This window comes from Mauremys mutica, chromosome 1, assembly GCF_020497125.1.
Source record: "Mauremys mutica isolate MM-2020 ecotype Southern chromosome 1, ASM2049712v1, whole genome shotgun sequence".
NCBI lineage: Eukaryota > Metazoa > Chordata > Testudines > Geoemydidae > Mauremys > Mauremys mutica.
The window spans coordinates 355,150,762-355,174,286 of NC_059072.1; the positions used below are offsets into that span (position 1 = coordinate 355,150,762).

At 45.6% G+C, this 23,525-nt stretch overlaps 1 protein-coding gene across 5 annotated transcripts in view; it reads right to left on the reverse strand.

The window, feature by feature from the left end:
* The window catches only part of SLCO2B1 (solute carrier organic anion transporter family member 2B1), a 186,507-nt gene that overhangs the window by 91,418 nt on the left and 71,564 nt on the right, over nt 1–23,525 (reverse strand). For 2 of the 5 annotated variants that reach the window (XM_045022735.1, XM_045022742.1), the window contains one exon: nt 1,194–1,297. In XM_045022735.1, the coding sequence (XP_044878670.1) occupies nt 1,194–1,274 (81 nt within the window). In that variant the 5' untranslated portion in view covers nt 1,275–1,297. Of the gene's footprint in view, nt 1–1,193; nt 1,298–9,833; nt 9,925–17,430; nt 17,586–23,525 lie in introns of those variants that run through there. The other 3 variants (XM_045022750.1, XM_045022729.1, XM_045022768.1) reach the window with 3 other exon arrangements.

Consider the following 23,525-nt stretch of genomic DNA (forward strand, 5'->3'; position numbering starts at 1 on the left):
TAGGCAGAAGGAACTGGGGCATGGGAGTGCGGAGAGGGCCACCTGCAGCAAGTAAGAGGAGGGAGGCGGCACCAGGGGAACTCCCCACCCCACCCCAGCTCACCCCTGCCCCGCCTCCTCCCCAGCACGCCGTGGCTGCTTCACTTCTCCCGCCTCCCAGGCTTGCAGTGCCTAAGCTGAATAGCGCCGCAAGCCTGGGAGGTGGGAGAAGTGAAGCAGCGAGGGCGTGCTCGGGGTGCTCGTGCACGGAGCAGGGGTGGGCGGGGGCGGGGTGGGTGCCTCAGGGCAGAGGGTGCGGAGCTGCCGCGGGGGAGGGGGCGCCTCAGGGCGGATAGGGGGGAGCTGCTGCGGGGGGGGAGCCTCAGGGCGGGGGTGCGGGGAGGGGGCACAAGGTGGAAGTTTTGCCTAGGGCGCGAAACATCCTTGCACCGGCCCTGGTTGCAGGGCAGGGGTGACACAACCCTTCACTGGGCTGGATTGCGCCCCAGAATTTGATACACTTCACAGATGGATGAAGAGCCTCAAAAGCCGCAAGGCACTGAGAAGGAAGGCCCTGATCCTGCAGAGTTATGCCAATACATGAGTAGTTCCTCTGGGTTCAGCAGGACGACTTAATTGCTTTGCAGTCAAGCACTCACATAACTCTCTGCAGGATTAGGGTCTAAATGACTTGCCCAAACTTGCCCAGTGATTCCTCAGATGGCAGGAGACAGAGCACAGAACCCAGAGTCCCTCCCCTCTTTTCTCAGCACTAGGCTATCCGTTTCCAATTCAAATGCCTCATAATACTTTGTGTACACTTCTTGTGACACGGTAAGAAAAATGACCAGATTTTGGGAGCTGGGCACTTCTGAAAATCTGGCCCATGGGTAGATGCCTAAAGGGGAGTGAAATTCTTTTGAAAATCTGGCTCCAATAATGGGTGCAAAGAGTTTAACAGTGGAAGGTTAAATACTGCAAACAGGGTAAGTAAAACTTGTGTCGTAACATCCTTTTTGCAGGGTTTTCTTTTTAGATTAAAAGCACTTTTTCCCTCATTGAACTTCTGCAAGTAGGGAAATCCATGTCTGAGCTTTAACCATCATTTAATAAAAAGAAATAAGGACAGATGATTTCTGCAGAAACCAAACACTTCCTTATCTTTCCTTGCCCGGTGACCTTGGGGGGGATTATAACATGCTTGAGGTATTTACCTTGATATTGAGAAATGGGTTCTTGCAGAATATTCGTCTGGATTGATCCTCGGAGCTGCTCTCTGTAACGGTGGCTGCCATTCTGTCAGTTACACTTTATATGCCTGCCAGAAAAGAAATTATTCAACACATTGCTTAATGTGCAGATGGGTAAACTCTGCACAACACAACAAAATCCAGTAGAGCTTTGTAAATAATTACACAGCTGGTACCTGGCCAGAGTAAATCATTATTAATTATTATTAACAATATTTATTAACTAGATTACATGTTACATCTGCAAAACTTAATACAGAACATTAACAAACTAATCAACAGGGTGTGAGAGAGGTTAAGAGTTGGGGAAACTGAAACTCAGAGGTTAAGTAACTTGCTCCAGGCCACATAGTGACTCAGTGGCAGAGCTAGAATCAGAACTCCGGAGTTCCCAGCTCCCAACTAGATGAATAATGTAATAATTTCATAACTCTGCCCTCATTTCTCTTTACAGGCTCTACTGCTCTCACAAGTCTACCCAAGTTTCACTCCTGATTGCTGCCTTTTTTCAACCACTCGGGGCTTTCTGCTTTCTTCCATACACTACCACCCACCTGGCCTGGAACAGCTTCCCAGTATAGGCCAAACTCTCCGTAAGACCTCACCCATTCCACAAAATATTCCAGCTACAAGGATCGTTCTGTGTTTTTTTAAATGATACCTGGGGAAAACTGTGACTCAGTAAATACCTGCTGCGAAGTTTTGTTGGAGGGTACTAGTCTATTTGCAGTTTCTTATCAGAGAGGACGGGATCCAAACATCTGAGCTAAGACAAGCCAGAAAAAGGTGAACATGGAAATGTGTTCCCATGTGGCAGGTAGTGGTGCATGTGGAGATCCCTTCCCATGGATCAAGTATTTTCCCTGAGCAGATTGTGGTGGATGCTTCTGAGTGGATTCCTTCCCTTGAGCAGACTGGGGTGCATGTAGAGACATTGCCCCCTAAACTAATTGGGAATGGATACAGAGATACTTTCCTTTGAGTTGATAGGCTGGATGTGGAGAAGGAGATGGTTCCCCTCTCGCCACGGAGATGGCTGCAGATGGAGAGGAAGTGATGCCTGCTCCTGAATTAACCATGGGGTAAAGGGAAGCAAGCTCTTCTCCTTCTCTTCACACAGTTTTATCGGTTCTGGTGCAAGAGCCTCATTCTCTCTCCACCTCATTTCTGTTTGTAGCATTTTTAGCTCTCACCTGAAAACATCTTTTCATACTTCACTTCTGTCTCCCTCTGCTTTTGTTTTTTTTTATTTTAACAGTGAAAGTGAATTTAAATCTGTAAAGCTCTGTGTGGACAGGGAGTATGCAAAATGGAGTTATATACTAATGTAAACAGCTTATCTGAAGTGAACTCCCATTGTACTACCGCCTCCTCTGATATGTTATGTTCCATATTTTCCTTTTGGCTAAATCTGTAAATTGCCTGATGTGCAGAAAGACTGCTTTCTTTGTTCTGCTTTCAGTATCCAGACTTCCTGTTTCAAAAGTTGTAGTGTTCAGAGTGTAGCAGGGCGGTTACCCACCCCTGCCCTGAGGGGTTTAAAAGCAGCCCTGCAGAGGGCTGCAGCTCTAAAAGCCTGGGCTGATTGGGGGAAAGTAGGCTCAGCTGGGGTCATGCCCCAAGCAGGCCCAGCTGGTCCCTATAAAAGGCTGTGAGCCAGAGGTCCAGAAGATTTCTCTCTCTGTTTGTAGAAGGAGAAGGACCTGGCTTCAGGGAGCTGGAGACAGGGTACCTGAGTGGAGCAGGGCTGGGGAAAGGCAGAGGAGCCTGGGAGCCCCTGCCTGGAAAGCCCCAGGCTGTGGCCTAGTACAAGGCCAACAGGTACTGGGGGTTGCAGAGGGCAGCCCAGGGGTAGGCCAAGGCAGCAAGTCCAAACCCAGCCTTGCCAGTGATGAGTGGCTGATACTGTAGTCTGCCCCATTGCATGGGGGCTAGATAATGACTGGCAGTAGCTGTATACTGAGGTGAGGTGGGGATAGAGGGTTGGGGGTTCCCCAGGGAGGGGAGACCCAGATCAGAGGGGTAATGCTAGGGGGCAGAACCCCAGTTACAGAGGCACTGGGGTCCAGGGAGGGACACAGGGGCCAGAGGACAGGCAGATCACCTGCCTGTAGAGGGCACTCCAGAGGCTGGAATGAACTAATTCCCTGAGAGACCAGCAGGAGGTGCCCCAGGGGTGTCTGCTCCTCTACAAGAGACATATTAACCTCTTCTACATCAATCTGTGGAGTCCTGCAGAGGAATCAGTTCTTGGCCCTACACTATATACGTCTTTCTCAAGACCCGGAAGAAGACAAAATCATCAGTGATAAAGTTTGAAGACGATACAAAAATTGGGAGAGTGGTAAACAGGGCCGGCTTTAAGCACCGCGGGGCCCGATAGCTCAATCAGCTGCTAGTGCCTTCAGTAGCACTTCGGTGGAGGGACCTTCCTCCATGGCAGTGACTGAGCTGCTGCCAAAGATAGTGGCGGGACTTCGGCGGCAGCTCCTTCGTGATGTTGCGGGGCCCTCTTAGGGGTGTGGGGCCTGATTCCGGGGAATTGGCTGAATCACCCTAAAGCCGTCCCTAGTGGTAAATAATGAAGAGGGCACATCACTGATTCGGAGCAACCTAGATCACTTTGTAAATTGGGTGCAAGCAAACATTATGTGTTTTAATACAGCTAAATGTAAATATATACATTCAGGAACAAAGACGGTAGGCCATATTTACAGGATGGGGGGCTCTATCGTGGGAAGCAGTGACTCTGAAAAAGATTTGGGGGTTCATGGTGGATAATTAGCTGGGCATGAGTTCATAGTGTGACGCTGTGGCCAAAAGAGTTAATGCAATCCTGGGATGCATAAAAAGGGGTATCTTAAGTAGGAGTAGAGAGGTTACTTTACCTCTGTATTTGGCACAAGTGTGACCACTGCTGGAATACTTTGTCCAGTTCTCATGTTCACAATTCAAGAAGGATGTTGTTAAATTGGAGGGGTTCAGAGAAGAGCCACAAGAATGATTAGAGGATTAGAAAACCTGCTGTATAGTGATAGACTCAAGGAGCTCAATCTATTTAGCTGAACAAAGAGAAGATGACTTAATTACAGTCTATAGGTAACTACATGGGGAACAAATATTTAATAATGGTCTCTGAAATCTAGCAGAGAAAGGTACAACACAATCCAAAGTCTGGAAGCTGAAGCTAGGAAAATTCAGACTGGAAATAAGATGTATATTTTTAACGATGAGAATAATTAACCCTCAGAACAATTTACTAAAGGGCATTATGGATTCTCCATCACTGGCAATTTTTAAATCAAGATTGGATGCTTTTCTAAAAGATCTGCTCTGAGAACTAATTTGAGGAAGCTCTGTGACCTGTGCAATGCAGGTCAGAATCTTACACATTTCTTCTCTCCATTTCCTTCTGATAAACCATTCTTTTTATGCATAATTCCTGAGCAACATTTACTATTCCAGAGGATTAGCTGCCATAAACTCTAGTGTAAATAGGGAAGGGGATGCTTTAAATAGTTTCATTTTCATATAATTCTATTTTCCCCCAAGCACCGAAAATTGAGAAGCTAATGCAATCTGCATCCAATGAACAATTTTACTATTTGCTTTAAAGTGTGACAATCTCAAGTGAACTCAAAAATTGGTTTAACTGTGATGTTTATACAGCTCTTAAAAGGTATTTCACAGCAGACATGCAGTTCATGTTTTTAGATTTCTGACATGTAGCTACCTGTTTCATACTTGGTTGCTGCTCTCAGTCCTGTTCCAAGAGAACAGGTTGTGCCATAGTAAAACATAGTATGGGATTAAAAAGCAACTACAGTAATACATTAAAACACCCAAGAAAAGCTTATTTAGACCTCTGGAAGGTTAAATGTTATAGTGATATAAACACCTGAGCTTGTCTGCCCTACAGCATCCAGTGTTGCTAGCCCTGGGGAGCTGGACTGGTGATGAATTACAACTACATAATTTTTTAGTGTGATAGGGTTTATGGGAGTGGGAAGTAATAAGGGTCCAGCACAAATATTTTTATGGTGCAATATAAGCACTTTAGGCTCTCAGGGTAAAAATTCTCCCTAGTCCTCTGTATGGTTATGAATTTTCAATAGCTCTCAACACTGTAGTGTGTAAGTGCTGCACGGCTAAATTAAACCTGCACAGCAATGTCTATAGGAGACTTTGCGGAGTGTACTGCTCTTCAGCATCTACATGTTGCAGGGAGTTCTTCCTGATTAATTATTTCTTTTTGATCTAGTATGTTTTGTGAAAGCAGTCAGACTTTGAGTTAGTCTAACCTCTTTTTTTAAAAGGCTTTACAAAACCCATCATTACTAGACATATTTTCATTACAGTGTGAAAAACAGGTATAAAATGTTGTAAGAAATCCTTGGGAGTCTTGGACTCCATGGTTGTCCTTCTGTTGTTCACTATAGCCTGTTCACGTGCATCTGACGAAGTGGGTATTCACCCACGAAAGCTCATGCTCCAAAATATCTGTTAGTCTATAAGGTGCCACAGGATTCTTTGCTGCTTTTACAGATCCAGACTAACATGGCTACCCCTCTGATACTATAGCCCCATTGAACTTCATAGCATCACCAAGGATAGAGCTCAGATCCTCCTCCTCTAGCAGAGTCTATTACCACTTAAGTTAAAGGAGAATCTATAGTAGCTGTGAGCAGTATAGGGCATCTGACACACAGTTGAGCAGTTCTGAGTCCCTCCAGTCAAGGACACTGGTTCAGGTACACTCTGGTGTGTTCATTACAATAGTCTTATATTGTTTTTTAATTTGGATTATAAATTTCTTTGCAGTGCTTGCAAATCAATATTGTATCAGTGAGCTAGTGCATGAGAACCAAAATACGAAAGTAGACAAACAACATAAATAGTGAAACATAAAGTAGATTTTCAGAATTCTGTCAGTTTAAATAATCTAAGGCACAATTCATAAAAAGTATAGATGTTAGTGAGTGGTTTTTAATAATTTTAACCAAGGTGTGCTTGCAAGAATGAAGGGAATATCAGATGCAAGAATAGAAAAAATGTTTTTATAAATCAGGCAAGACAAAACCAATTTAAGGAAATAATTGGATAGACGAGGTTAGATAGATACATACACATTTAAAAGGGACAAAAAGTTGTAATCAGGCAATGAAAACAACAGACAGAGACTCATTAATTCTTCACTTCTTCAAAAACCAAACCAGGCTACCAGTTATTCGCACCAGAGCTGTGTATATATAAGCCCCCAGTCAGCAGGGCCGGCTCCAGACCCCAGCGTGCCAAGCGCGCGCTTGGGGCGGCGTCCCGCAGGAGGGCGGCAGGCGGCTCTGGTGGACCTCCCGCAGGAATGCCTGCGGAAGGTCCGCTGGTCCCGCGGCTCCGGTGGAGCATCCGCAGCCTGCGGATGCTCCACCGGAGCCGCGGGACCAGCGGACCCTCCGCAGGCACGTCTGTGGGAGGTCCACCGGAGCTGCGGGACCTGCGACCGCCAGAGCGTCCCCCATGGCGTGCCGCTCTGCTTGGGGTGCCACAATTCCTAGAGCCGCCCCTGCCAGTCAGTGCTTCCCCAGTTTATCATAACCCTTCCCGGGGCCTGGGCTTGCTGTACAAAAGCACTGTCCTCCATTTTAAACCCTTCCTCCTTACAACTAGTTCCCGATGTACAAAAGCATCAGTTTAAATTAATGGGTTTTCCAGGTGAGGATTCCTCAGTGAATCTGCACCTCTAAGGAACGAGAGGAAGAGGGAATTGATTCTTTCCGGAAATGGAGGCTGATTTCGAGTTTGCAGTTCATGCCAGTAGAGGAAAGGGAACAAAGAAGAGATTGAGAGAGAGATGGTAAATACTAGAAAAATGTGTCCAACCTGCCCTCTCCCTAACTAAAATAATGTAGAAGAGGGGAGGGAAAGAAAAGCAGAGGGGGGGGGAGGAGAATCCTTTTCTTCTTACCCCAAAAAAGAGCAACCACTAGTTCATTTCCCTACTCATTTGCTACCAAGAAAAAATCAGTGAAAAACTGGGCAGTATTTCAAGGGCAGCAGGCAAAGATGGCAGATCGATAATTTTAAATAGTGTCATTGACCCTAGTACAAAACTCTTTAAAATTTCTCCTAGGGAAGCAGGAAACTATTTACTTATTATATGTTTGAAAGTAAATTCTTAAGCTCTCAAAGAAAAAGTGCTGCTCTCATAAAACTTGCAGGGACTTTCCACATTTCTGACAGGCATTAACAGAGTTCAACTAGGTGCAAGGGCAATCAGATTTCAGTGTACACAAGCTCAGTCAAAGCTTCATGAACTAATATTTACATTGCAGGGGGCTCGGACAAAGGTCGCACTTGTTTGGCATCTAAGACTAATAGATATAAAGCACCGAGTTAAGTACCCATTTTGTAAGCTTCATCTAACTGAGCCGAACCAGGGGGAGCTGTGGGAATGGTCCAGCCACTAGTTAAGGGGCTGAAGGTTGGCTCACCCTCCTGCACCCAACAACATTGAGGGGGAGTCAGCATATTATACACATGGGCCTTTCTTTTAGGATTTTAGAGGCACTGGGGCAGACCTTCAGCTGCTGTAAATTGTAAGAGCTCCATTGGATGCCAGCTGAGAATCTTCCCCAGTAACTTTGAGGATGAGGACTTCTCCCAGATGCCATTTTCTCCTTTTTATTTCTGTATTCTCAGAGGCCCTGAGCCTCAGTAACCCCCTCCTCTAGCCTGGGAGAGCTGGATGTGGTTCCCGCCCAAGTCCATCAATGCAGATCCTTGAAGCTACCCTGCATGCATTGCTTGGGAGCAGAGCTCCAAACCTTTTGAGGTGGCGGCGGGAGCAAGGTACTGAGCCTAGAATTTGAACTAAGCTCTCAAACAAGGCCAGCCTGCTATAGTTATGGTTAAATTACAAAATCTTACTAATGTAAAGTTTGACTACTAGGCAGAGGTGAAAGTAAGCTGGTCTGGTCCAGCGTACCAGCAAGAGCCAGTACGCCATGCTGGACCGGATCACCTTCCCCAGGCCGGCGATTTAAAGTGGCCGGAGCCCCGGGTCCTTTAAATTGCCACCAGCGCCCCACTGCCAGAGCCCCTGGGTGGCGGAGGCAGCCCAGGCGGCAATTTAAAGGGCTCCGGCAGCGGGGCTTGGGTGGTGATTTAAAGGGCCTCGGGCTCCGGCCACTGCAGCGGAATCCTGGGCCCTTTAAATAGCCGGAGCCGCCCCCGGGGGCTCCCGGCTGCTGCCGCTACCCCAGGGTTTGGGGCTGTGTCAGAGATTTACCTACACTAGGTTAGCTAATGAGACCTACACTAGGTTAGCTAATGAGATTTAACCTGAAGTGATATGAATGCACCAGAAACACCAATTTAAAATGATTTGTTTGTGGTTAAGAATGATTATATATTGAAAATATACACAAATTTTCCCATGGTACCTTCTCACCTGCTGCCCACTCTGCCTATCAGTTCTGCCTGCCCTGCCAAATTTTTCCTTACATCTAATCCTAGCAGCAGGTTAGCTGTGCAATTATTCCTCTACGGTGAGTTTATGTAGGTGTGCATGTTAAGGCACCACACAATGTGGCTCTTAACCCCAAGAAGATAAAGGTATGTAGGAAGAGTCATGTGTAGCAAAAGCCATTGGCTGAGTATCACTGTATTAGATAGTTATATATTTATGTATAAATCAATGTAGTCACTAGTTTACAGACAATATTAACTTAGGGCATGCAGTAATTACATCGCCTGTGCTTGGCCACGCTTTGCTCTTGATGTCGGTGATGCGCGTCCTCACCAGAAGCGCTTGCACCAATTGAACTGTCAGTGTGGGGCATTATGGGATGGCTTCTGAAAGCCAGCAACAGTCGATGTAAGCCATGCAGTGTCTCCACTGACCCTGCTTCAACCCAACTACATCAACATTGACTCTATGCCTCTCGTGAAGGTGGAGCTATTAAGTAGGTGCAGTAGGCGAGTTATGTTGGTGGCAGGGCCAGCTTTACCATTTTTGCCGCCCCCCAAGCAAAAACAAAACAAAAAAGCCACACGGACTGTGCCACCCCAAGGGACAGAATGCCACCCCTTAGCATGTGCCGCCTCAGGAACATGCTTCCTCCACTGGTGCCTGGAGCCAGCCCTGGTTGGTGGGAGCGAAATTTTAGAGTAGACACTTCCATAATTTGGATGATATAAGCTGCCTTGCATCGATCTAACTCTGTAGTGTAGATCAGAGCTTAATAAGCCACATTTCAGATAGAGGCGTCAGAGCCTGGTGAGTACTGGGAATGAGAAGTGAACAGGGGAGAGAGTGGATTGTATACTAGACAGAGGAAAGAAGACTGAGGAAATTAGGACCAGCTCTAAGTTTATTGGTGCTTTAGTTAATGCCTCTGAATTGGGAGGCTGATTGTCAGAAGGAGGTGTGGAGTGATTGCAGGCCTGAGTGTCCAGGTTGGTTCCTAAGGGAGTGTAGTGGTTGGTGTAGAGGGTGCTGGATAGTGAGGGACTTTTGTACATCACATGGAATGTATTTGGAAAAGACGTGTGCACAAAATGAAAGGAGCTGAAGTGACTTTATGTTCGTAATCCTCATTTGCTCACCTTCCTGCTTTCCCACCTGGTGGTCTGTAGCTGTGGCATATGGTGCCGTGCCAGGCATTAGCATGTGCACTCTTCAGGACACGGAGCGAGTCTGTGTTTGTAAGATGGATGCAATGAATAAATAACAATAACAAAGTCAGTTCCTGTTTTCTTGATGTTTCCTGGGTTGCTCTGGATCCAGTTTTCCATCCCTTCCCCTCAGCATCTCTATCTGTCCTTACATCCCACTCTTTAGGGCAGGGTCCTTATCTTCTGGCCATCTGGGCTCCTCCTGTTGTTGTTATATATTATGTGTACTCTGGTGTGCCTAGAGGCCAGGACCCCATTGTGCTAGGGACTGGACCTGTTCTATTGTATTCTATATAGGTTCCTATACTATGTTCATTGTTGTAGTATGTGAGCACTGTCTAGTAGTGTGTTAAGCGAGGTGACATGTGGATTGTTCTTTCGTCCTCTTCCCATGTGAAGAACTGTGTGTGCAATGGAGTGTTCAGTTTTAGTAGGGCTGTTGGTTGTTATGCAATGCACAGACAAGCCAGAAAGTTTTTTGAGAGTGTTGGGGACAACTTCCTGGTACAAGTGCTGGAGGAACCAACTAGGGGCCGTGCTCCTCTTGACCTGCTGCTTACAAACAGGGAAGAATTGGTAGGGGAAGTAGAAGTGGGTGGCAACCTAGGCAGCAGTGACCATGAGATGGTTGAGTTCAGGATCCTGACACAAGGAAGGAAGGAGAGTAGCAAAATATGGACCCTGGACTTCAGAAAAGCAGACTTAGACTCCCTTAGGGAACCGATGGAAGGATCCTCTGGGAGGCTAATATGAGGGGAAAGGAGTCCAGGAGAGTTGACTGTGTTTTAAAGAAGCCTTATTGAGGGCACAGGAACAAACCATCCTGATGTGCAGAAAGAATAGCAAATATGGCAGGCGACCAGCTTGGCTTAACACTGAAATCTTCGATAAGCTTAAACTCAAAAAGAAAGCTTACAAGAAGTGGAAATTTGGACAGATGACTAGGGAGGAGCATAAAAATATTGCTAGAGCATGCAGGGGTGAAATCAGGAAGGCCAAGGCACAATTTGAGTTGCAGCTAGCAAGGGGTGTGAAGGGTAACAAGAAGGATTTCTAAGTTATGTTAGCTACAAGTCAGGGAAAGTGTGGGACCCTTACTGAATGGGGGAGGCAACATAGTGACAGATGACGCGGAAAAAGCTGAAGTACTCAATGCTTTTTTTGCCTCGGTCTTCACAGACAAGGTCAGCTCCCAGACTGCTGCACTGGGCAACCCAGTATGGGGTGGAGGTAAGCAGCCCTCAGTGGTGAAAGAACAGGTTAAGGACTATTTAGAAAAGCTGGACATGCACAAGTCCATGGGGCCGGATCTAATGCATCCAAGGGTGCTGAGGGAGTTGGCTGATGTGATTGCAGAGCCATTGGCCATTATCTTTGACAATTCGTGACGATTGGCAAAAGGCAAATATAGTGCCCGTACTTAAAAAAGGGAAGAAAGAGAACCAGGGGAACAGCCTCACTTCAGTCCCCAGCAAAATCATGGAGCAGGTCCTCAAGGAATCCATTCTGAAGCATGTGGAGGAGAGGAAGTGATCAGGAACAGTCAACATGGCTTACAACCCTAATCTTCTATGATTCTATGTACATGTTGCTATATGCTTGTACAAGAGAAGGCAGGTCAAAAACTTTGCCTTCCACTTGGAGCAGAAGGTGGTGAGATTTGTAATGGGCCTTAGTAACATAAGTTGTTCATTTCACAGTCTGGAACAAGCCTCCAAGAAAGCTCTGTCTCCTGCACAGATGATCTGTATGCGTATATTTTGCAAACATATAATATCGACCTAACTCTCTACGTGGTGTTTTAATCTGCACGAGAGGTATGTAAATTCTAACGTGCACTAATTTGTTGCACACTAATGGGCCCATGTGAACCCTGCTTTCAAACAGTATTACATTAAGAGGCACTTAATTAGGGGCCACACTGGCAGACTAAAGCACCATGTAGACAAACTCAAAGAGACAGCCCCTGCCCCAAACAGTGTTCTGGATATAGGCTTCTGACCCATGACGTTCTTCTGGCCCGTTGCCTGGTTCTGCAATAGAACTCATACAGGAGCCATGGAACTCTCCTTGCAACATGGTATCGCCCGTGGCCACTTAGTCAACGCCTAAAGCTCACCTCGGAGGAAACAGGTTAAGGAAAGAAGGAGGGGCTAGTTTTGTAACTGTAACTAGTATAGAGAACAGCATTCAGACTTTTGCTTTCTCCTCAGAAGAATGCAGTATACAGTCATGTCCTAAACACTGGGCACCTCAGGCAATACTGATCTGAGCAACATTGCACTGACAGATCACATTCAAGGTAATTTGTGGTTGTCACTGTACACCTCAGCCACTCACAACTTCACGGAGACTCCAGGGAATAAAACTCCTGTTGCTAACGCTCCTGTTTTGTGGGCTCAAGGAGAATCACCTGTAGATTGTAGTAGTATAGGACTATGAATCACAGTTGAGCCGTTCTGATTCCATCTAGCAGAGGGCAGTGATTCACATACATATGTAGGCAGCTAAACACACTACAGTTTTGTTTTGTCTTTCATACAAACTCAACTCCCAAAAGCTCATGGAGTTGAATACACCCATCATGTCCAAAGATAAACAATCAAAACTAGCAGAGAGAAGGAAATGAAGAGGGTACACACAGGACAGAAGAGAAATCTTCTTGCTGACATTTGAAATCTCAGCATGTTACATAAATGGAGAAGATGGGGATTATGCAATAACAGGGTTTCTCAAAGAGGGGGCCCCGCTTGTGTAGGGAAAGCCTCTGGAGGGCCCAGGGCCGCCCAGAGGATTCAGAGGGCCTGGGGTCTTCGGCGGCGGGGGGCCCCCGCTTTGGCGGTAATTTGGCAGCGGGGGGTCCTTCCGCTCCGGGACCCGCCGCCGAAGACCCGGAGCGGAAGAAGCTTCGGGGGGCCCGGCCCCATGAGAGTTTTCCGGGGGCCCTGGAGCAAGTGAAGGATTGAAAAACTCTCATGGGGGCCCCTGCGGGGTCTGGGGCAAATTGTCCCACTTGTCCCCCCTCTGGGCGGCCCTGGGAGGGCCAGGCCAGTGTGTTTACCTGCCCCGTCCACAGGTCTGGCCGATCGTGGCTCCCACTGGCCGTGGATCGCTGCTCCAGGCCAATGGGAGCTGCTGGAAGCGGTAGCCAGTAAGTTCCTCGGCCCGCGCCACTTCCAGCAGCTCCCATTAGTCTGCAGCAGTGATCTGCGGCCAGTGGGAACTGCGATCGGCTGGACCTGTGGACGGGGCTGGTAAACGCACCGGCCTGGCCCACCAGGGGCTTTCCCTACACAAGCGGCGACCCCGTTTGAGAAACCCTGTGCAATAACAACCTGTTTGAGTAATTTCCCAAGACCAAGCTTCCCCACTGTTTGGATTATTCTGCAGCAGATTTAACACTCCTGTCTTCATGCATTTGAAGAAGTGGGTTTTTTACCCACAAAAGCTTATGCCCAAATAAATCTTAGTCTTTAAGATGCCACCAGACTCCTCGTTGTTGTTGTTGTGGATCCAGACTAAGGGCTAGTCTACACTTACCAGCCGGGTCGACCCGGTGAGTTCGACTTCTCAGAGTTCGAATTATCGCGTCTAATCTGGACGCGATAGTTCGAACTCCGGAAGCGCCGCGGTTGACTTCGGTACTCCACCACTGCAAATGGTGGTGGCGGAGTCGACCTTGGAGCCGCGGACTTCGATTCCACGGCGTCTGGACGGGTGAGTAGTTCGAACTAGGGTACTTCGAATTCAGCTACACTATTCATGTAGCTGAACTTGCGTACCCTAGTTCGACCCCGCTTCTTAGTGTGGACCAGCCCTAACATGGCTACCCCTCTGATACTCCTGTCTTTATGACCATGTTTACTTTACAAAATTTTCAAAGCAGTGTCTAAAGGCCGGCTCTAACAAAGATATGTAGATTCAGTATTTTGACAAACTCCAGAAGCAGCATGCCTTGTGTTGCCACACAGCATTCCCATTGCAGCCTCAGGATGTAATCAGGACTAGTGGTTTTTACTAGCTGATGTTTGTTCTGAGGTTCAATCCACTTTGATGACTGCTGATGATTTAGTGGTTGTCTGTTTTCTGTTTTGTTTTTGTAAGGGTCATATTGCATAACGAGTACTAGCTGAAGTCAGGGCCAGGACAGGCAGAAACAAGACAAATTGCCTATTTCGGTCCTAGGTTTCTCTCAAGTCCGAATTCTGTGCTGTATTAGCATTTGCAATGCTGACAGATGACAGACTGTATTCCAGGCTAAGGCTCCTGTCATAGGGTGATTGGCCCTTTTAAGGGGAGAAGGGGCCACCCACACTGTGCCATATTTCATTAGCTGCTTCCCAGCCTGAGAAGACAGGACTACAGAAGATCACGTGACAGTTTAATGGTCCCCCGTGTCGTCTAAAAAAAAGTCTAAGAGAGATCAGCCTGGGAGGATCCACAAGGAGTGGGAGGGCTCATGTGGAAGGCCCCGAGCAGGGTCTGCAGGAGGCTGGGTATTCCAGGGGGCACCCACCTGGGGAACAAGTGCTCTATACAGGATCAATTACTCTCAAAGGTCGTACAGAAGGGACTAGGAACAGGGCCCAGAGGGCAGGCTGAAGAAAAGCCCTGAAGAACAAAGGACTATTTTTGTTTGGGACCTTTTTTGCGGGACTTTTGCTACCTTGGAAAGGGTTAAGTTTATCACTTGGTTATAAGGGCTGAGCCATATCTCCAACACAGACCGGTGTCTGGAAAGCTGAGGAGACCAACATCACGGATAGAAACTGAGGAAGGGAGTGTCAGCTCCATCATACTCTGTTATAGGGTAGCCGTACCCAATGACAGCTACCAAACAAATTATTTCAGTAGCAACCTTAAGACAGCATTTGGACCCAGCCCCCCAAATATGAGCAATTAGTGCAGTAACTCTTTGCATCCCTCCCTCGTGGCTTTAATTTTGAATAATTCTTATGTTAGGTCTCTGCGAAAGTCCTCTGCCACTCTTACTATGTTTACCATCCTGCTCCAAAGACACCCTGCTGTGCCTCACTATAGCCCTGCTCCAGAACTCTGCTAAAGAAAGAGGCAAGAATCAGGTTTTAATTAATATCTGACCTGTTTGTGTTCCTGAGCTGAAGGAAGTCAATGGGGTTGCACAAGGTGTAAGTCAATAAACAGTTTGTGCCCTTGTTTCAGACCCACCCCCCCATCTCAGTTTGGATTTTTGGATGCACATGCATTGTGGGCAGAACCTAGGATTTTTAGTTCGCAAAACCAAACCTCTACTCCCACTTAGGCTAAAGGAGAATCTTCTTTAGCTGAAGTAATATTAGGCTTTATACCCTCTCTAGTTTGCTGCCACTAGATGGCAAGAAAGATGGCTTAGGTGCCTAAGTTATTTCTTGTGAGAAGGAGTGAGGCAGGCACCTAATTCCATGCAAACTTGCCAGATGAGGAGGTGGTGCCATCACCCACCTTATAACATTTAACTCCGTGGTTAGAGAGCTCACCTGGGATGTGGAAGGTCAGATTCAATTCCCCACTCTGCCTGAGGGGGAGAGAATTTGAACAGGATCTCTCACACCTCTCGGCGTGCTCTAAATATGGGATATTCTGATGGGGAGTGTCCCTCAATCTCTCCTGCTGAAGCTGTTTCACTGTGGATAAATACTTAGCGTCATTGGCCAGAGTGAGACAATGTAGCCTGGTAGTTAGGGCATTCACTTAAAAAGCAGGAGATCCAGTCCCTCTCCTCCAAAGACTCTTTAATCATTTATACACAGTTGAGGCACCTACAGGATTAGGTGACATCTAAAAGGCTATTTTGCGAGTTACAGTGATGCTTAAAACTGGGAATCAGGTGCCTAAGTCCCATTGTGGATCTGAGCCTAAGTCACGCAGGCAGTCTGCAGAAGATAGGGGATTAAGCCTTCGTCTCCCAGTCCCAAAACACGAGGGTCACCGTTCCTCTCCCTTGAAAATGCTAGGTGAAAATGGAACAGTGGCAACTGTAAATTGTTTTCTGGTAGTGCTGTAGTGCAGAGCCTTTCACCTAAAGCTCAACAGATCAAATGCAGCCAAGTTTAGCAGTGACTGAAAGTCATTACCAATTGATGGCTGTTCAGTGTCCTTTATGAAAAAAGTTGGAGAAGTCTTAGTCCAGTCCCTATGGGACAGACATCCCCCTCATAAAAACCACCATCACAACTGGCATCATTGTCTCCCTGGCCCTGAAAGGAAATTTCAGCTGAAACATTTATATGGAGAACAAGAATATCTAAAGTTATAACAGTTAATGGTAACAAAGGAGAATAGGACAGGAGATAAAACGTCATATTTCTGGGTTTAAATTATCTCTAATTATTAAGGATTGGGGGAAAACCTTCATGGGAAGAAGAGTATCCCACATCTAGCTATCATGAAGCTCTTATTTTCCCTTTGAAGCATCACATGCCACCAACTGTCAGAGACAGGGAACTGGAGTACATAGCTGGAGCTCTGGTCTGAACCAGCATGGCAATTCCTGTGGTTCTATGACCAAGGACTGGACGAGTTGCGGAGAGCAAAGCGTTCTCTCCCCCCGTAGAGTTGAGCCAACGAAGTCAAGGCTGAGAGAGATTTCTGGGACAATGCAGGGGAACCTGCACTGAAACTGCTGCTCTGTGCTTGTTCTGTGAATTGAAGACTCCGCTCTCCAAAGCTAATAATTCTACCCCAGGCTGTTCACGTAAGAAATCAAAGTGCTGCAACATAGCATGATGTTCAGTATGTACACCTGCAAAGCAGCCACTCGGACTGCAGGAGATATTGTCATCATACAGTCTGTGTAGAGCTGCAGCACTGCTAGGTTAATGCTTGATTTTTCTGTCACTTTAACACCTACCAGCTCTTTGTCACAGACTTTGTCATCTGGCCAAGGAGATGAAGCAGCAATATGCTCCTTAATTGACTAGATGAGTCTCTCCCCGGGAATCCAATCCAACTCCTTCTCCTTGCAATACAGAGCACTATTTCCATGTCACCAACTTCAGCCTAAGAGGTTAAATGTACTCAGACATAGGAAATGGTTTATGTCTCCCTAGAAATCCACCCTGCCCTGAAATAAATGCAGTGAAAAGTGAGTCTGGGTTAGTGAAATCTCCTACAGTGAAGTGACTTTCTTGAACAACACTGCAGAACTTCCATTCTATTTCACTAGATGATTTCACTCCACATGGGTTATGCCTAAGGCTGCAGTATAAAAGTACGGTTGTTTTGTTAGAACAAGAGAATCAAAGACATAAACAAGCACAAACTCCTCATGGAACAGACAGTACAGAACATTTGTGCCCACTACCTCTTTTTGAGCTGCTAAGAAATCCAAGTCCTGCACAATCTAAAGTTGTATAGAAATAACCCACTGGGGAAAGCAGCGCAGGCAGCTACGGATTTATAGACACATAAGCTGTCCTGAGGTCTGAATTTGGAGGAAAAATCAAAACAAGTTAAGCAACAAGCAGCTCAATAACCTTCTTCTTTATAACAAAACACTCAGGATACTCACAATTTCTAGACACCCCTTTTCATAGTCTCAGTGCTGCTGTAGCAAACACAATCCTCAGCCAATGTGTTTTCAAGCCATAGAATACTTTAGTTTTCAGCGTGGCATGGGGTGTGTGTTGGAGGGGAGGGACTTAGCCTATGCTTCTGATTTGAAATTGCCAAAGATCTTTTTCTAACTTCCAGTTTTGCAATCTGTCGGTCTGCACTTGGATTTTCTGCCATTTTTGTTGGTTTTAAGCCTTGTATTTACACATTTTTGGAGCCAAAAATTTCAAAGGCTGTTGTTTGTTTGAATTTTTAGCCAAATATTTTGAAAATGTAATAGTTCTTGATTTAAAAAAAATCCCGACAAAACCAGCAATCTTTGCTCTTATTCTATCCATATTGCAAAATTCCTGCTTCTTATCCCTTCCCCAAATATACTGCTAGGATCCATCTCATGTAGGATTGTTAACTCTCCAGGATTGCCCTGGAGTCTCCAGGAATTAAAAATTAATCTTTCATTAAAGATTACATCATGTGATGAAATGTCCAGGAAAATGGCTAACCAAAATTGGCAACCCTAATCTCATGTGCTTTGTTCATCATGTTTGTCTTGTTGTTCTATTTTGTTACTTGTGGCTTTCTAAGCTGCAGTGTTGGTGATGGATTTGTGATTTAGGGCATTTGTTTCTATAACTAATCACTATAGCATTTTCAGATAAGAACAAGAGAAATTAAAGTACAAACAACACCAGCTAAATCTGTCAAGGGAAAACAGGGATTTTTCTCTTCAAGCTTGTCATTTTAAAAAAAAAATTTATGTTCATTGAGTGCACACTGATCCACTGGAATTGCCGGTCTTCTCACTTTTGTTTGCTTATATATCAAGGACACTCACACTCCATGTAGTATTCTATGTTTTTCCATGTGGCGATAATCTCCTAACCAAGACTCCCAATCTAAACAGCTTTTAACTTTACAAGGGGAGGGGAGATCATTTCAAATCTGAATCCAATTTTAGTAGCCTGCACCTATATCTTTAATAGGCTGACCCAAAACCCTGGACCCAAACATTCCTCGACTTTAGGGGGCGCTGCATGTGCACTTTGGTGTCAAAGCTCATCAGTACTCAGATACCAGCACAATACTTCACTGCAGATAGATTAGATCTCTGGCAGCAATTGTGCTGACACCTTTATTTATCAAGCTAATCAGGATTGTTTCATGTATACGCTGTCCTCCTCCTCCATCTATTTGCTTTATCCACAGGAGCGGCTCCAGGCCCCAGCACGCCAAGCGCATGCTTGGGGCGGCATGCTGCGGGAGGCGCTCTGCCGGTCGCCAGGAGGGCGGCAGGCGGAGGTCCACTGGAGCCGTGGGACCAGCGGACCCTCCGCAGGCACGTCTGCGGGAGGTCCACTGGAGCCGCAGGACCGGCGACCGGCAGAGCGCCCCCCGCAGCATGCCGCCATGCTTGGGGTGGTGAAATGGCTAGAGCCGCCCCTGTTTATCCATCTGCTTTTATTTCATCATGCTTTTCAACTGGGACAGGATGTGTACCATAGCACCATAGGGTCCTGATCCCTAATCAGGTCCTCTAGGTGCTACTGTAATAGAGGTAATAAGAAATAACTTTTGAGAGCTATAAATAGGGACATATAGGAATGGGGAGGAAAAAGACACACCTTCCAACTCCACTGAAGTACAGAGGCTAGATGGCCTTTTTTGGAAGGAAAATATATGCAGAATGGAAAATATTTTCCTAAAAATAAGGATGGCTGGACCCTCTTAAATAGGGAGAGTACACTACTCCCATGCCTTGTTTTACCTTTTAGACAAGAAGCGAACCTATTCTGATAGTTAAAACACAATCTGGGATTCAGGAATTCTGGTTTCTACTCCCTACTCTGTCACTGACTTGTTGCTCGGCCTTGGCCAAGTCACTTACCTCCATTTTACAGATGAGGTTAACACTTCCCAGAATAATGTGAAGTTTAACTTTTTAATGTCAGGAAAGTGCTTGAAAAGTTTAGATGAAAAGCACTAGAGAAATTCAGCATACTAATATTGACCTTAAGTGTCAAATTCAGACTTACTATGAATGGGAGCAATTCCACTGAAGTTAGTGGGACAAGTTCACTCATTGCATTCAATATAATTACACTTGATTATACCAGTGGTGAATTTACCCCAAGGGGCTGCACCTGCTTACACCAGGATTGGGCATGGCCCTATGTATTTTGGTCCTGAGACATAGCACAGGTGGACTTTGACAGGTTTGGAGATTTGGTTCAGATAAGACATGGATGCTAATCCTAGTCCCTTCTGCTAAACTGGGTGCAAATGTCACCAGACAATGGCAATCTGAGCAGTAGTTGACCCTGATTTGCTATGCACTGTGTTAATTAGGTTCCTTGGGAAGGAGGAAGAGATCAGATACACAGTACATGCTGCTTTTTCTGCTTATCTTTTCCTGGTGCATACTTTTTATTTCGGTTTGGAACAACTGGGGCCCAGTTGCTTTGGAAGCTACAGACTTAACATATTGGTTGTGGTTTTGAAATGGGTCAAAGTCAGAACCTCATTTTATCTGACCCACCAAATCTGGGGACTTGATAATAAGACCCACAACTGAGCAAGCCCTAGTTTTGATTCTGCAAAATCCAAACCACCCCCTTTTCAATATTAATGTATTCAAGATGCTTTTATTTGTCTCTGCCTCCTTTTAGCATAAAACAAGGATCTCTGTGGATGATCTCAGAGACATTTTCTCAAGGCAGTTCACTAGACATCCCCTGAGTTGCCTGTCTTTCATTCTAGGACATCAGAACCTGTTGGCACACTGCTTCTTCCACATATATTCTTGAGAAGTCCACAGGATACATGTGTGGCTGGTTTCCCTATTGCGATTGCGGCACCTGCTGTTGGAATTCTTGTCCATGGCCTCATGAGAAAATCTTTTTGTGCTTTTTGAACTTAGAAATATCTAATCAGGTTAAAAAAACAACAACCTGTGATAGTCAAGATACTGAGGGGATGGAGGGGAGTGAGGTCTCTAAAATTGTGAGCACATATATTTTCTGCTGTGAATAGAGATGAGCCCCATTCACAGAGTTTGAATCTGGATCTAGATTTGGATACAAGTGTGAACTTTTCTAAAACTGAGGACTGTCTGGATCCATAGAGTATCAGGCTTGGAAGGGACCCCAGGAGGTCATCTAGTCCCACCCCCTGCTCAAAGCAGGACTAGTTCCCAGACAGATTTTTGCCCCAGATCCCTAAATGACCCCCTGAAAGATTGAACTCACAAGCCTGGGTTTAACAAGCCAATGCTCAAACCACTGAGTTATCCCTCCCACTAGATCCTGAGCCTGATCCAACCATACCTAAAGATTACATTAGGGGGAGGAGGGGCTGGATCCACTTTATTTTCTATTTGGGCTCTTATCAGGCACCTGACTGCCTGTCTCACTTTGGGCTTATCATTAAACATCATACATTCCACTGTTTCAAGGACTTTGGTTTCTAAATTCTAGAAGAACAAAGACAATGAAACACTTAATTCTTATTAAGGACAAGAAAATGTCAAAGAGTGAAGTTTAAGATGGGGGGTTTTGATCTATAAAGCCCTAGATGGTCAGATTATGCATCCAATCTACTGTTCAAACTTCTCTCATAGGGTCTGCAGAAAGCTCTCTTGTCTGTAGCCTCATTGCATATGACCTGTTTTATACAGAACTATTACAACACACAGTCTGATGTTACCTTTCCAACACATGCAAGTTTGCAGTCAGATACATTTTCAAGGAATTTTATATTTACCATTCAGAACCAAGAAAAAATGATGACATCGTTAGGACCAAATACTACTCTGGGATGTCTGCATGTATGGCTCCCATTGACCCCAGTAGGACCCCGCACAAGCCAAGGAATAATTCAGCTTTTAATTTTAATTCTGTGGGCCAAATCTAAAGTTAAAGGGAGCTGCAGATGCTCACTCTGTACATAGTTGATATATTAGGCTGAATAGTGAGTCACTGGGTGCCTTCTGGGAGTTGCTGAGGGTCCTGAACTCCTACTGCCTCCCAGCCAGAAAAAAAAGCCTGGTCTTGTGGTTAAGACAGTAGACTAGAACTAAGGTAATTTCTGGCTGTGCCACCATCCTGCTATGTAACCTTAGGCAAATCATTTAATCCTCAGAGCCCATAGCAACGATGAATGCCATGAGCTATTTAGGATCATGATGTCTGACTGTAAGTTCCTTGGAGTAGGGTCCATTGTTTTATACAGGGGCGGCTCTAGGATTTCTGCTGCCCCAAGCACGGCGGCACGCCACGGGGGGCGCTCTGGCGGTCGCTGGTCCCGCGGCTGCGGTGGACCTCCCATAGACGTGCCTGCGGAGGGTCCGCTGGTCCCGCGGCTCCGGTAGACCTCCCGCAGGCATGCCTGCGGATGCTCCACTGGAGCCGCGGGACCAGCGGACCATCCGCAGGCATGCCTGCGGGAGGTCCACCGGAGCCGCCTGCCGCCCTCCCGCGGGATGCCGCCCCAAGCGTGAGCTTGGCGCTCTGGGGTCTGGAGCCAGCCCTGGTTTTATACAGTGCCCAGCATGCTGTTGGTTTATAACAAATAGTATTAATAATTTAGAAATAATACTTGAGAAGACAGAGGGTAACAGACTCAGTAAAAAGTGCAAATACGTGGCTGAGTGACGTGTCCTACTTTGACAGTAAGCACAATCCTCAAGGAAGGAAGCATACTGAAGGCCTGCAGTCTGGTGCTTTATTCCTTCACCAATACTGCCACCTAGGGACAGAGGTTCATTTCCGCAGCTGTTTATATCGGTGACCTTCTCTGACCAATATAGCAGGCCTAGATTCTGCAAAGACATATATGTGTGTAATTGACTTTAGATGCCGCGAGTTAGTCCCACTGACATCAATAGAAATAACTCCTTTTTAAAAATGTTTAATTTTTAAAATTAGCCTAAGGATTTAATAAAGACTGATGAATGTTGGAAGTTTGAAATACCTGAGTCTTGAGAGCTTTAAGTTAATGTTTATGGACATGAAATGCTTTTAATAAAAAGTTTTCATATTTATTTCATAACAGTGTGATTGTTCCTTATAGGGAGTTTTCTAGTGTTGAGTCTTCCAAAAGGAGTGGTGGAAGCACCATTGCTTCAGAAGAGATTATAAAGCCAAAGCGATCACCTAGTCTGACCTCCTGTGTAATACATACCATTGGACTTCCCTGTTTGAATTACAGCAGATTCCTATTTGAATTACAGCAGATTCCTTAGCCATATAAATAAAAAGAAAACAAGGAAAGAAGAAATGGGACCACTAAACACTGAGGATGGGGTGGAGATTAAAGATAATCTAGGCATGGCCCAACACCTATTGGAATACTATGCCTACATTTTTAACGAGGATCTTAAGAATAGTGGCAGAGTGGATAATGAAAATTAGGATGCGAAAGTAGAAATGACCACATCCAAAGTGGAACTCAAACTCAAGTTAATGGGACCAAATCTGGGGCCTGGATAATCTCCATCCAAGAATATTAAAGGAACTGGCACATGAAATTGCAAGTCCACTAGTAAGGATTTTTAATGAATCTGTAAACTCGGAGGTCGTACCTTATGACTGGAGAATTGATAATATAGTACCCATTTTTAAGAAAGGAAAGAAAAATGTGATCCAGGAAACTATAGGCCTGTTAGTTTAACCTCAATTCTATGGAACGTTTTGGAACAAATTTTGAAAGAAAAAGAGAAAGTAGTGAAGGTCATAGAGGTAAATGGCAATTGGGATACAATACAACATGGTGTTACAAAAGGTAGATCATGCCACACCCGCCTAATCTTTTTGAGAAGATAACTGGTTTGTTGGTTTGTTTTTTTGGGGGGAGGGGCGGTTTAGCTAAATGAAATGCAGTAGATCTAATCTACCTGGATTTTAGTAAGGCATTGGCTACAGTTCCACCTGGGAAATTATTAGTTAAATTGGAGAAGATGGGGATTAATCTGAAAATTGAAAGGTGAATAAGGAACTGGTTAAGGGGGAGATGAAAGGTGAACTGTCAGGCTGGAGGATGGTTACTAGTGGAGCT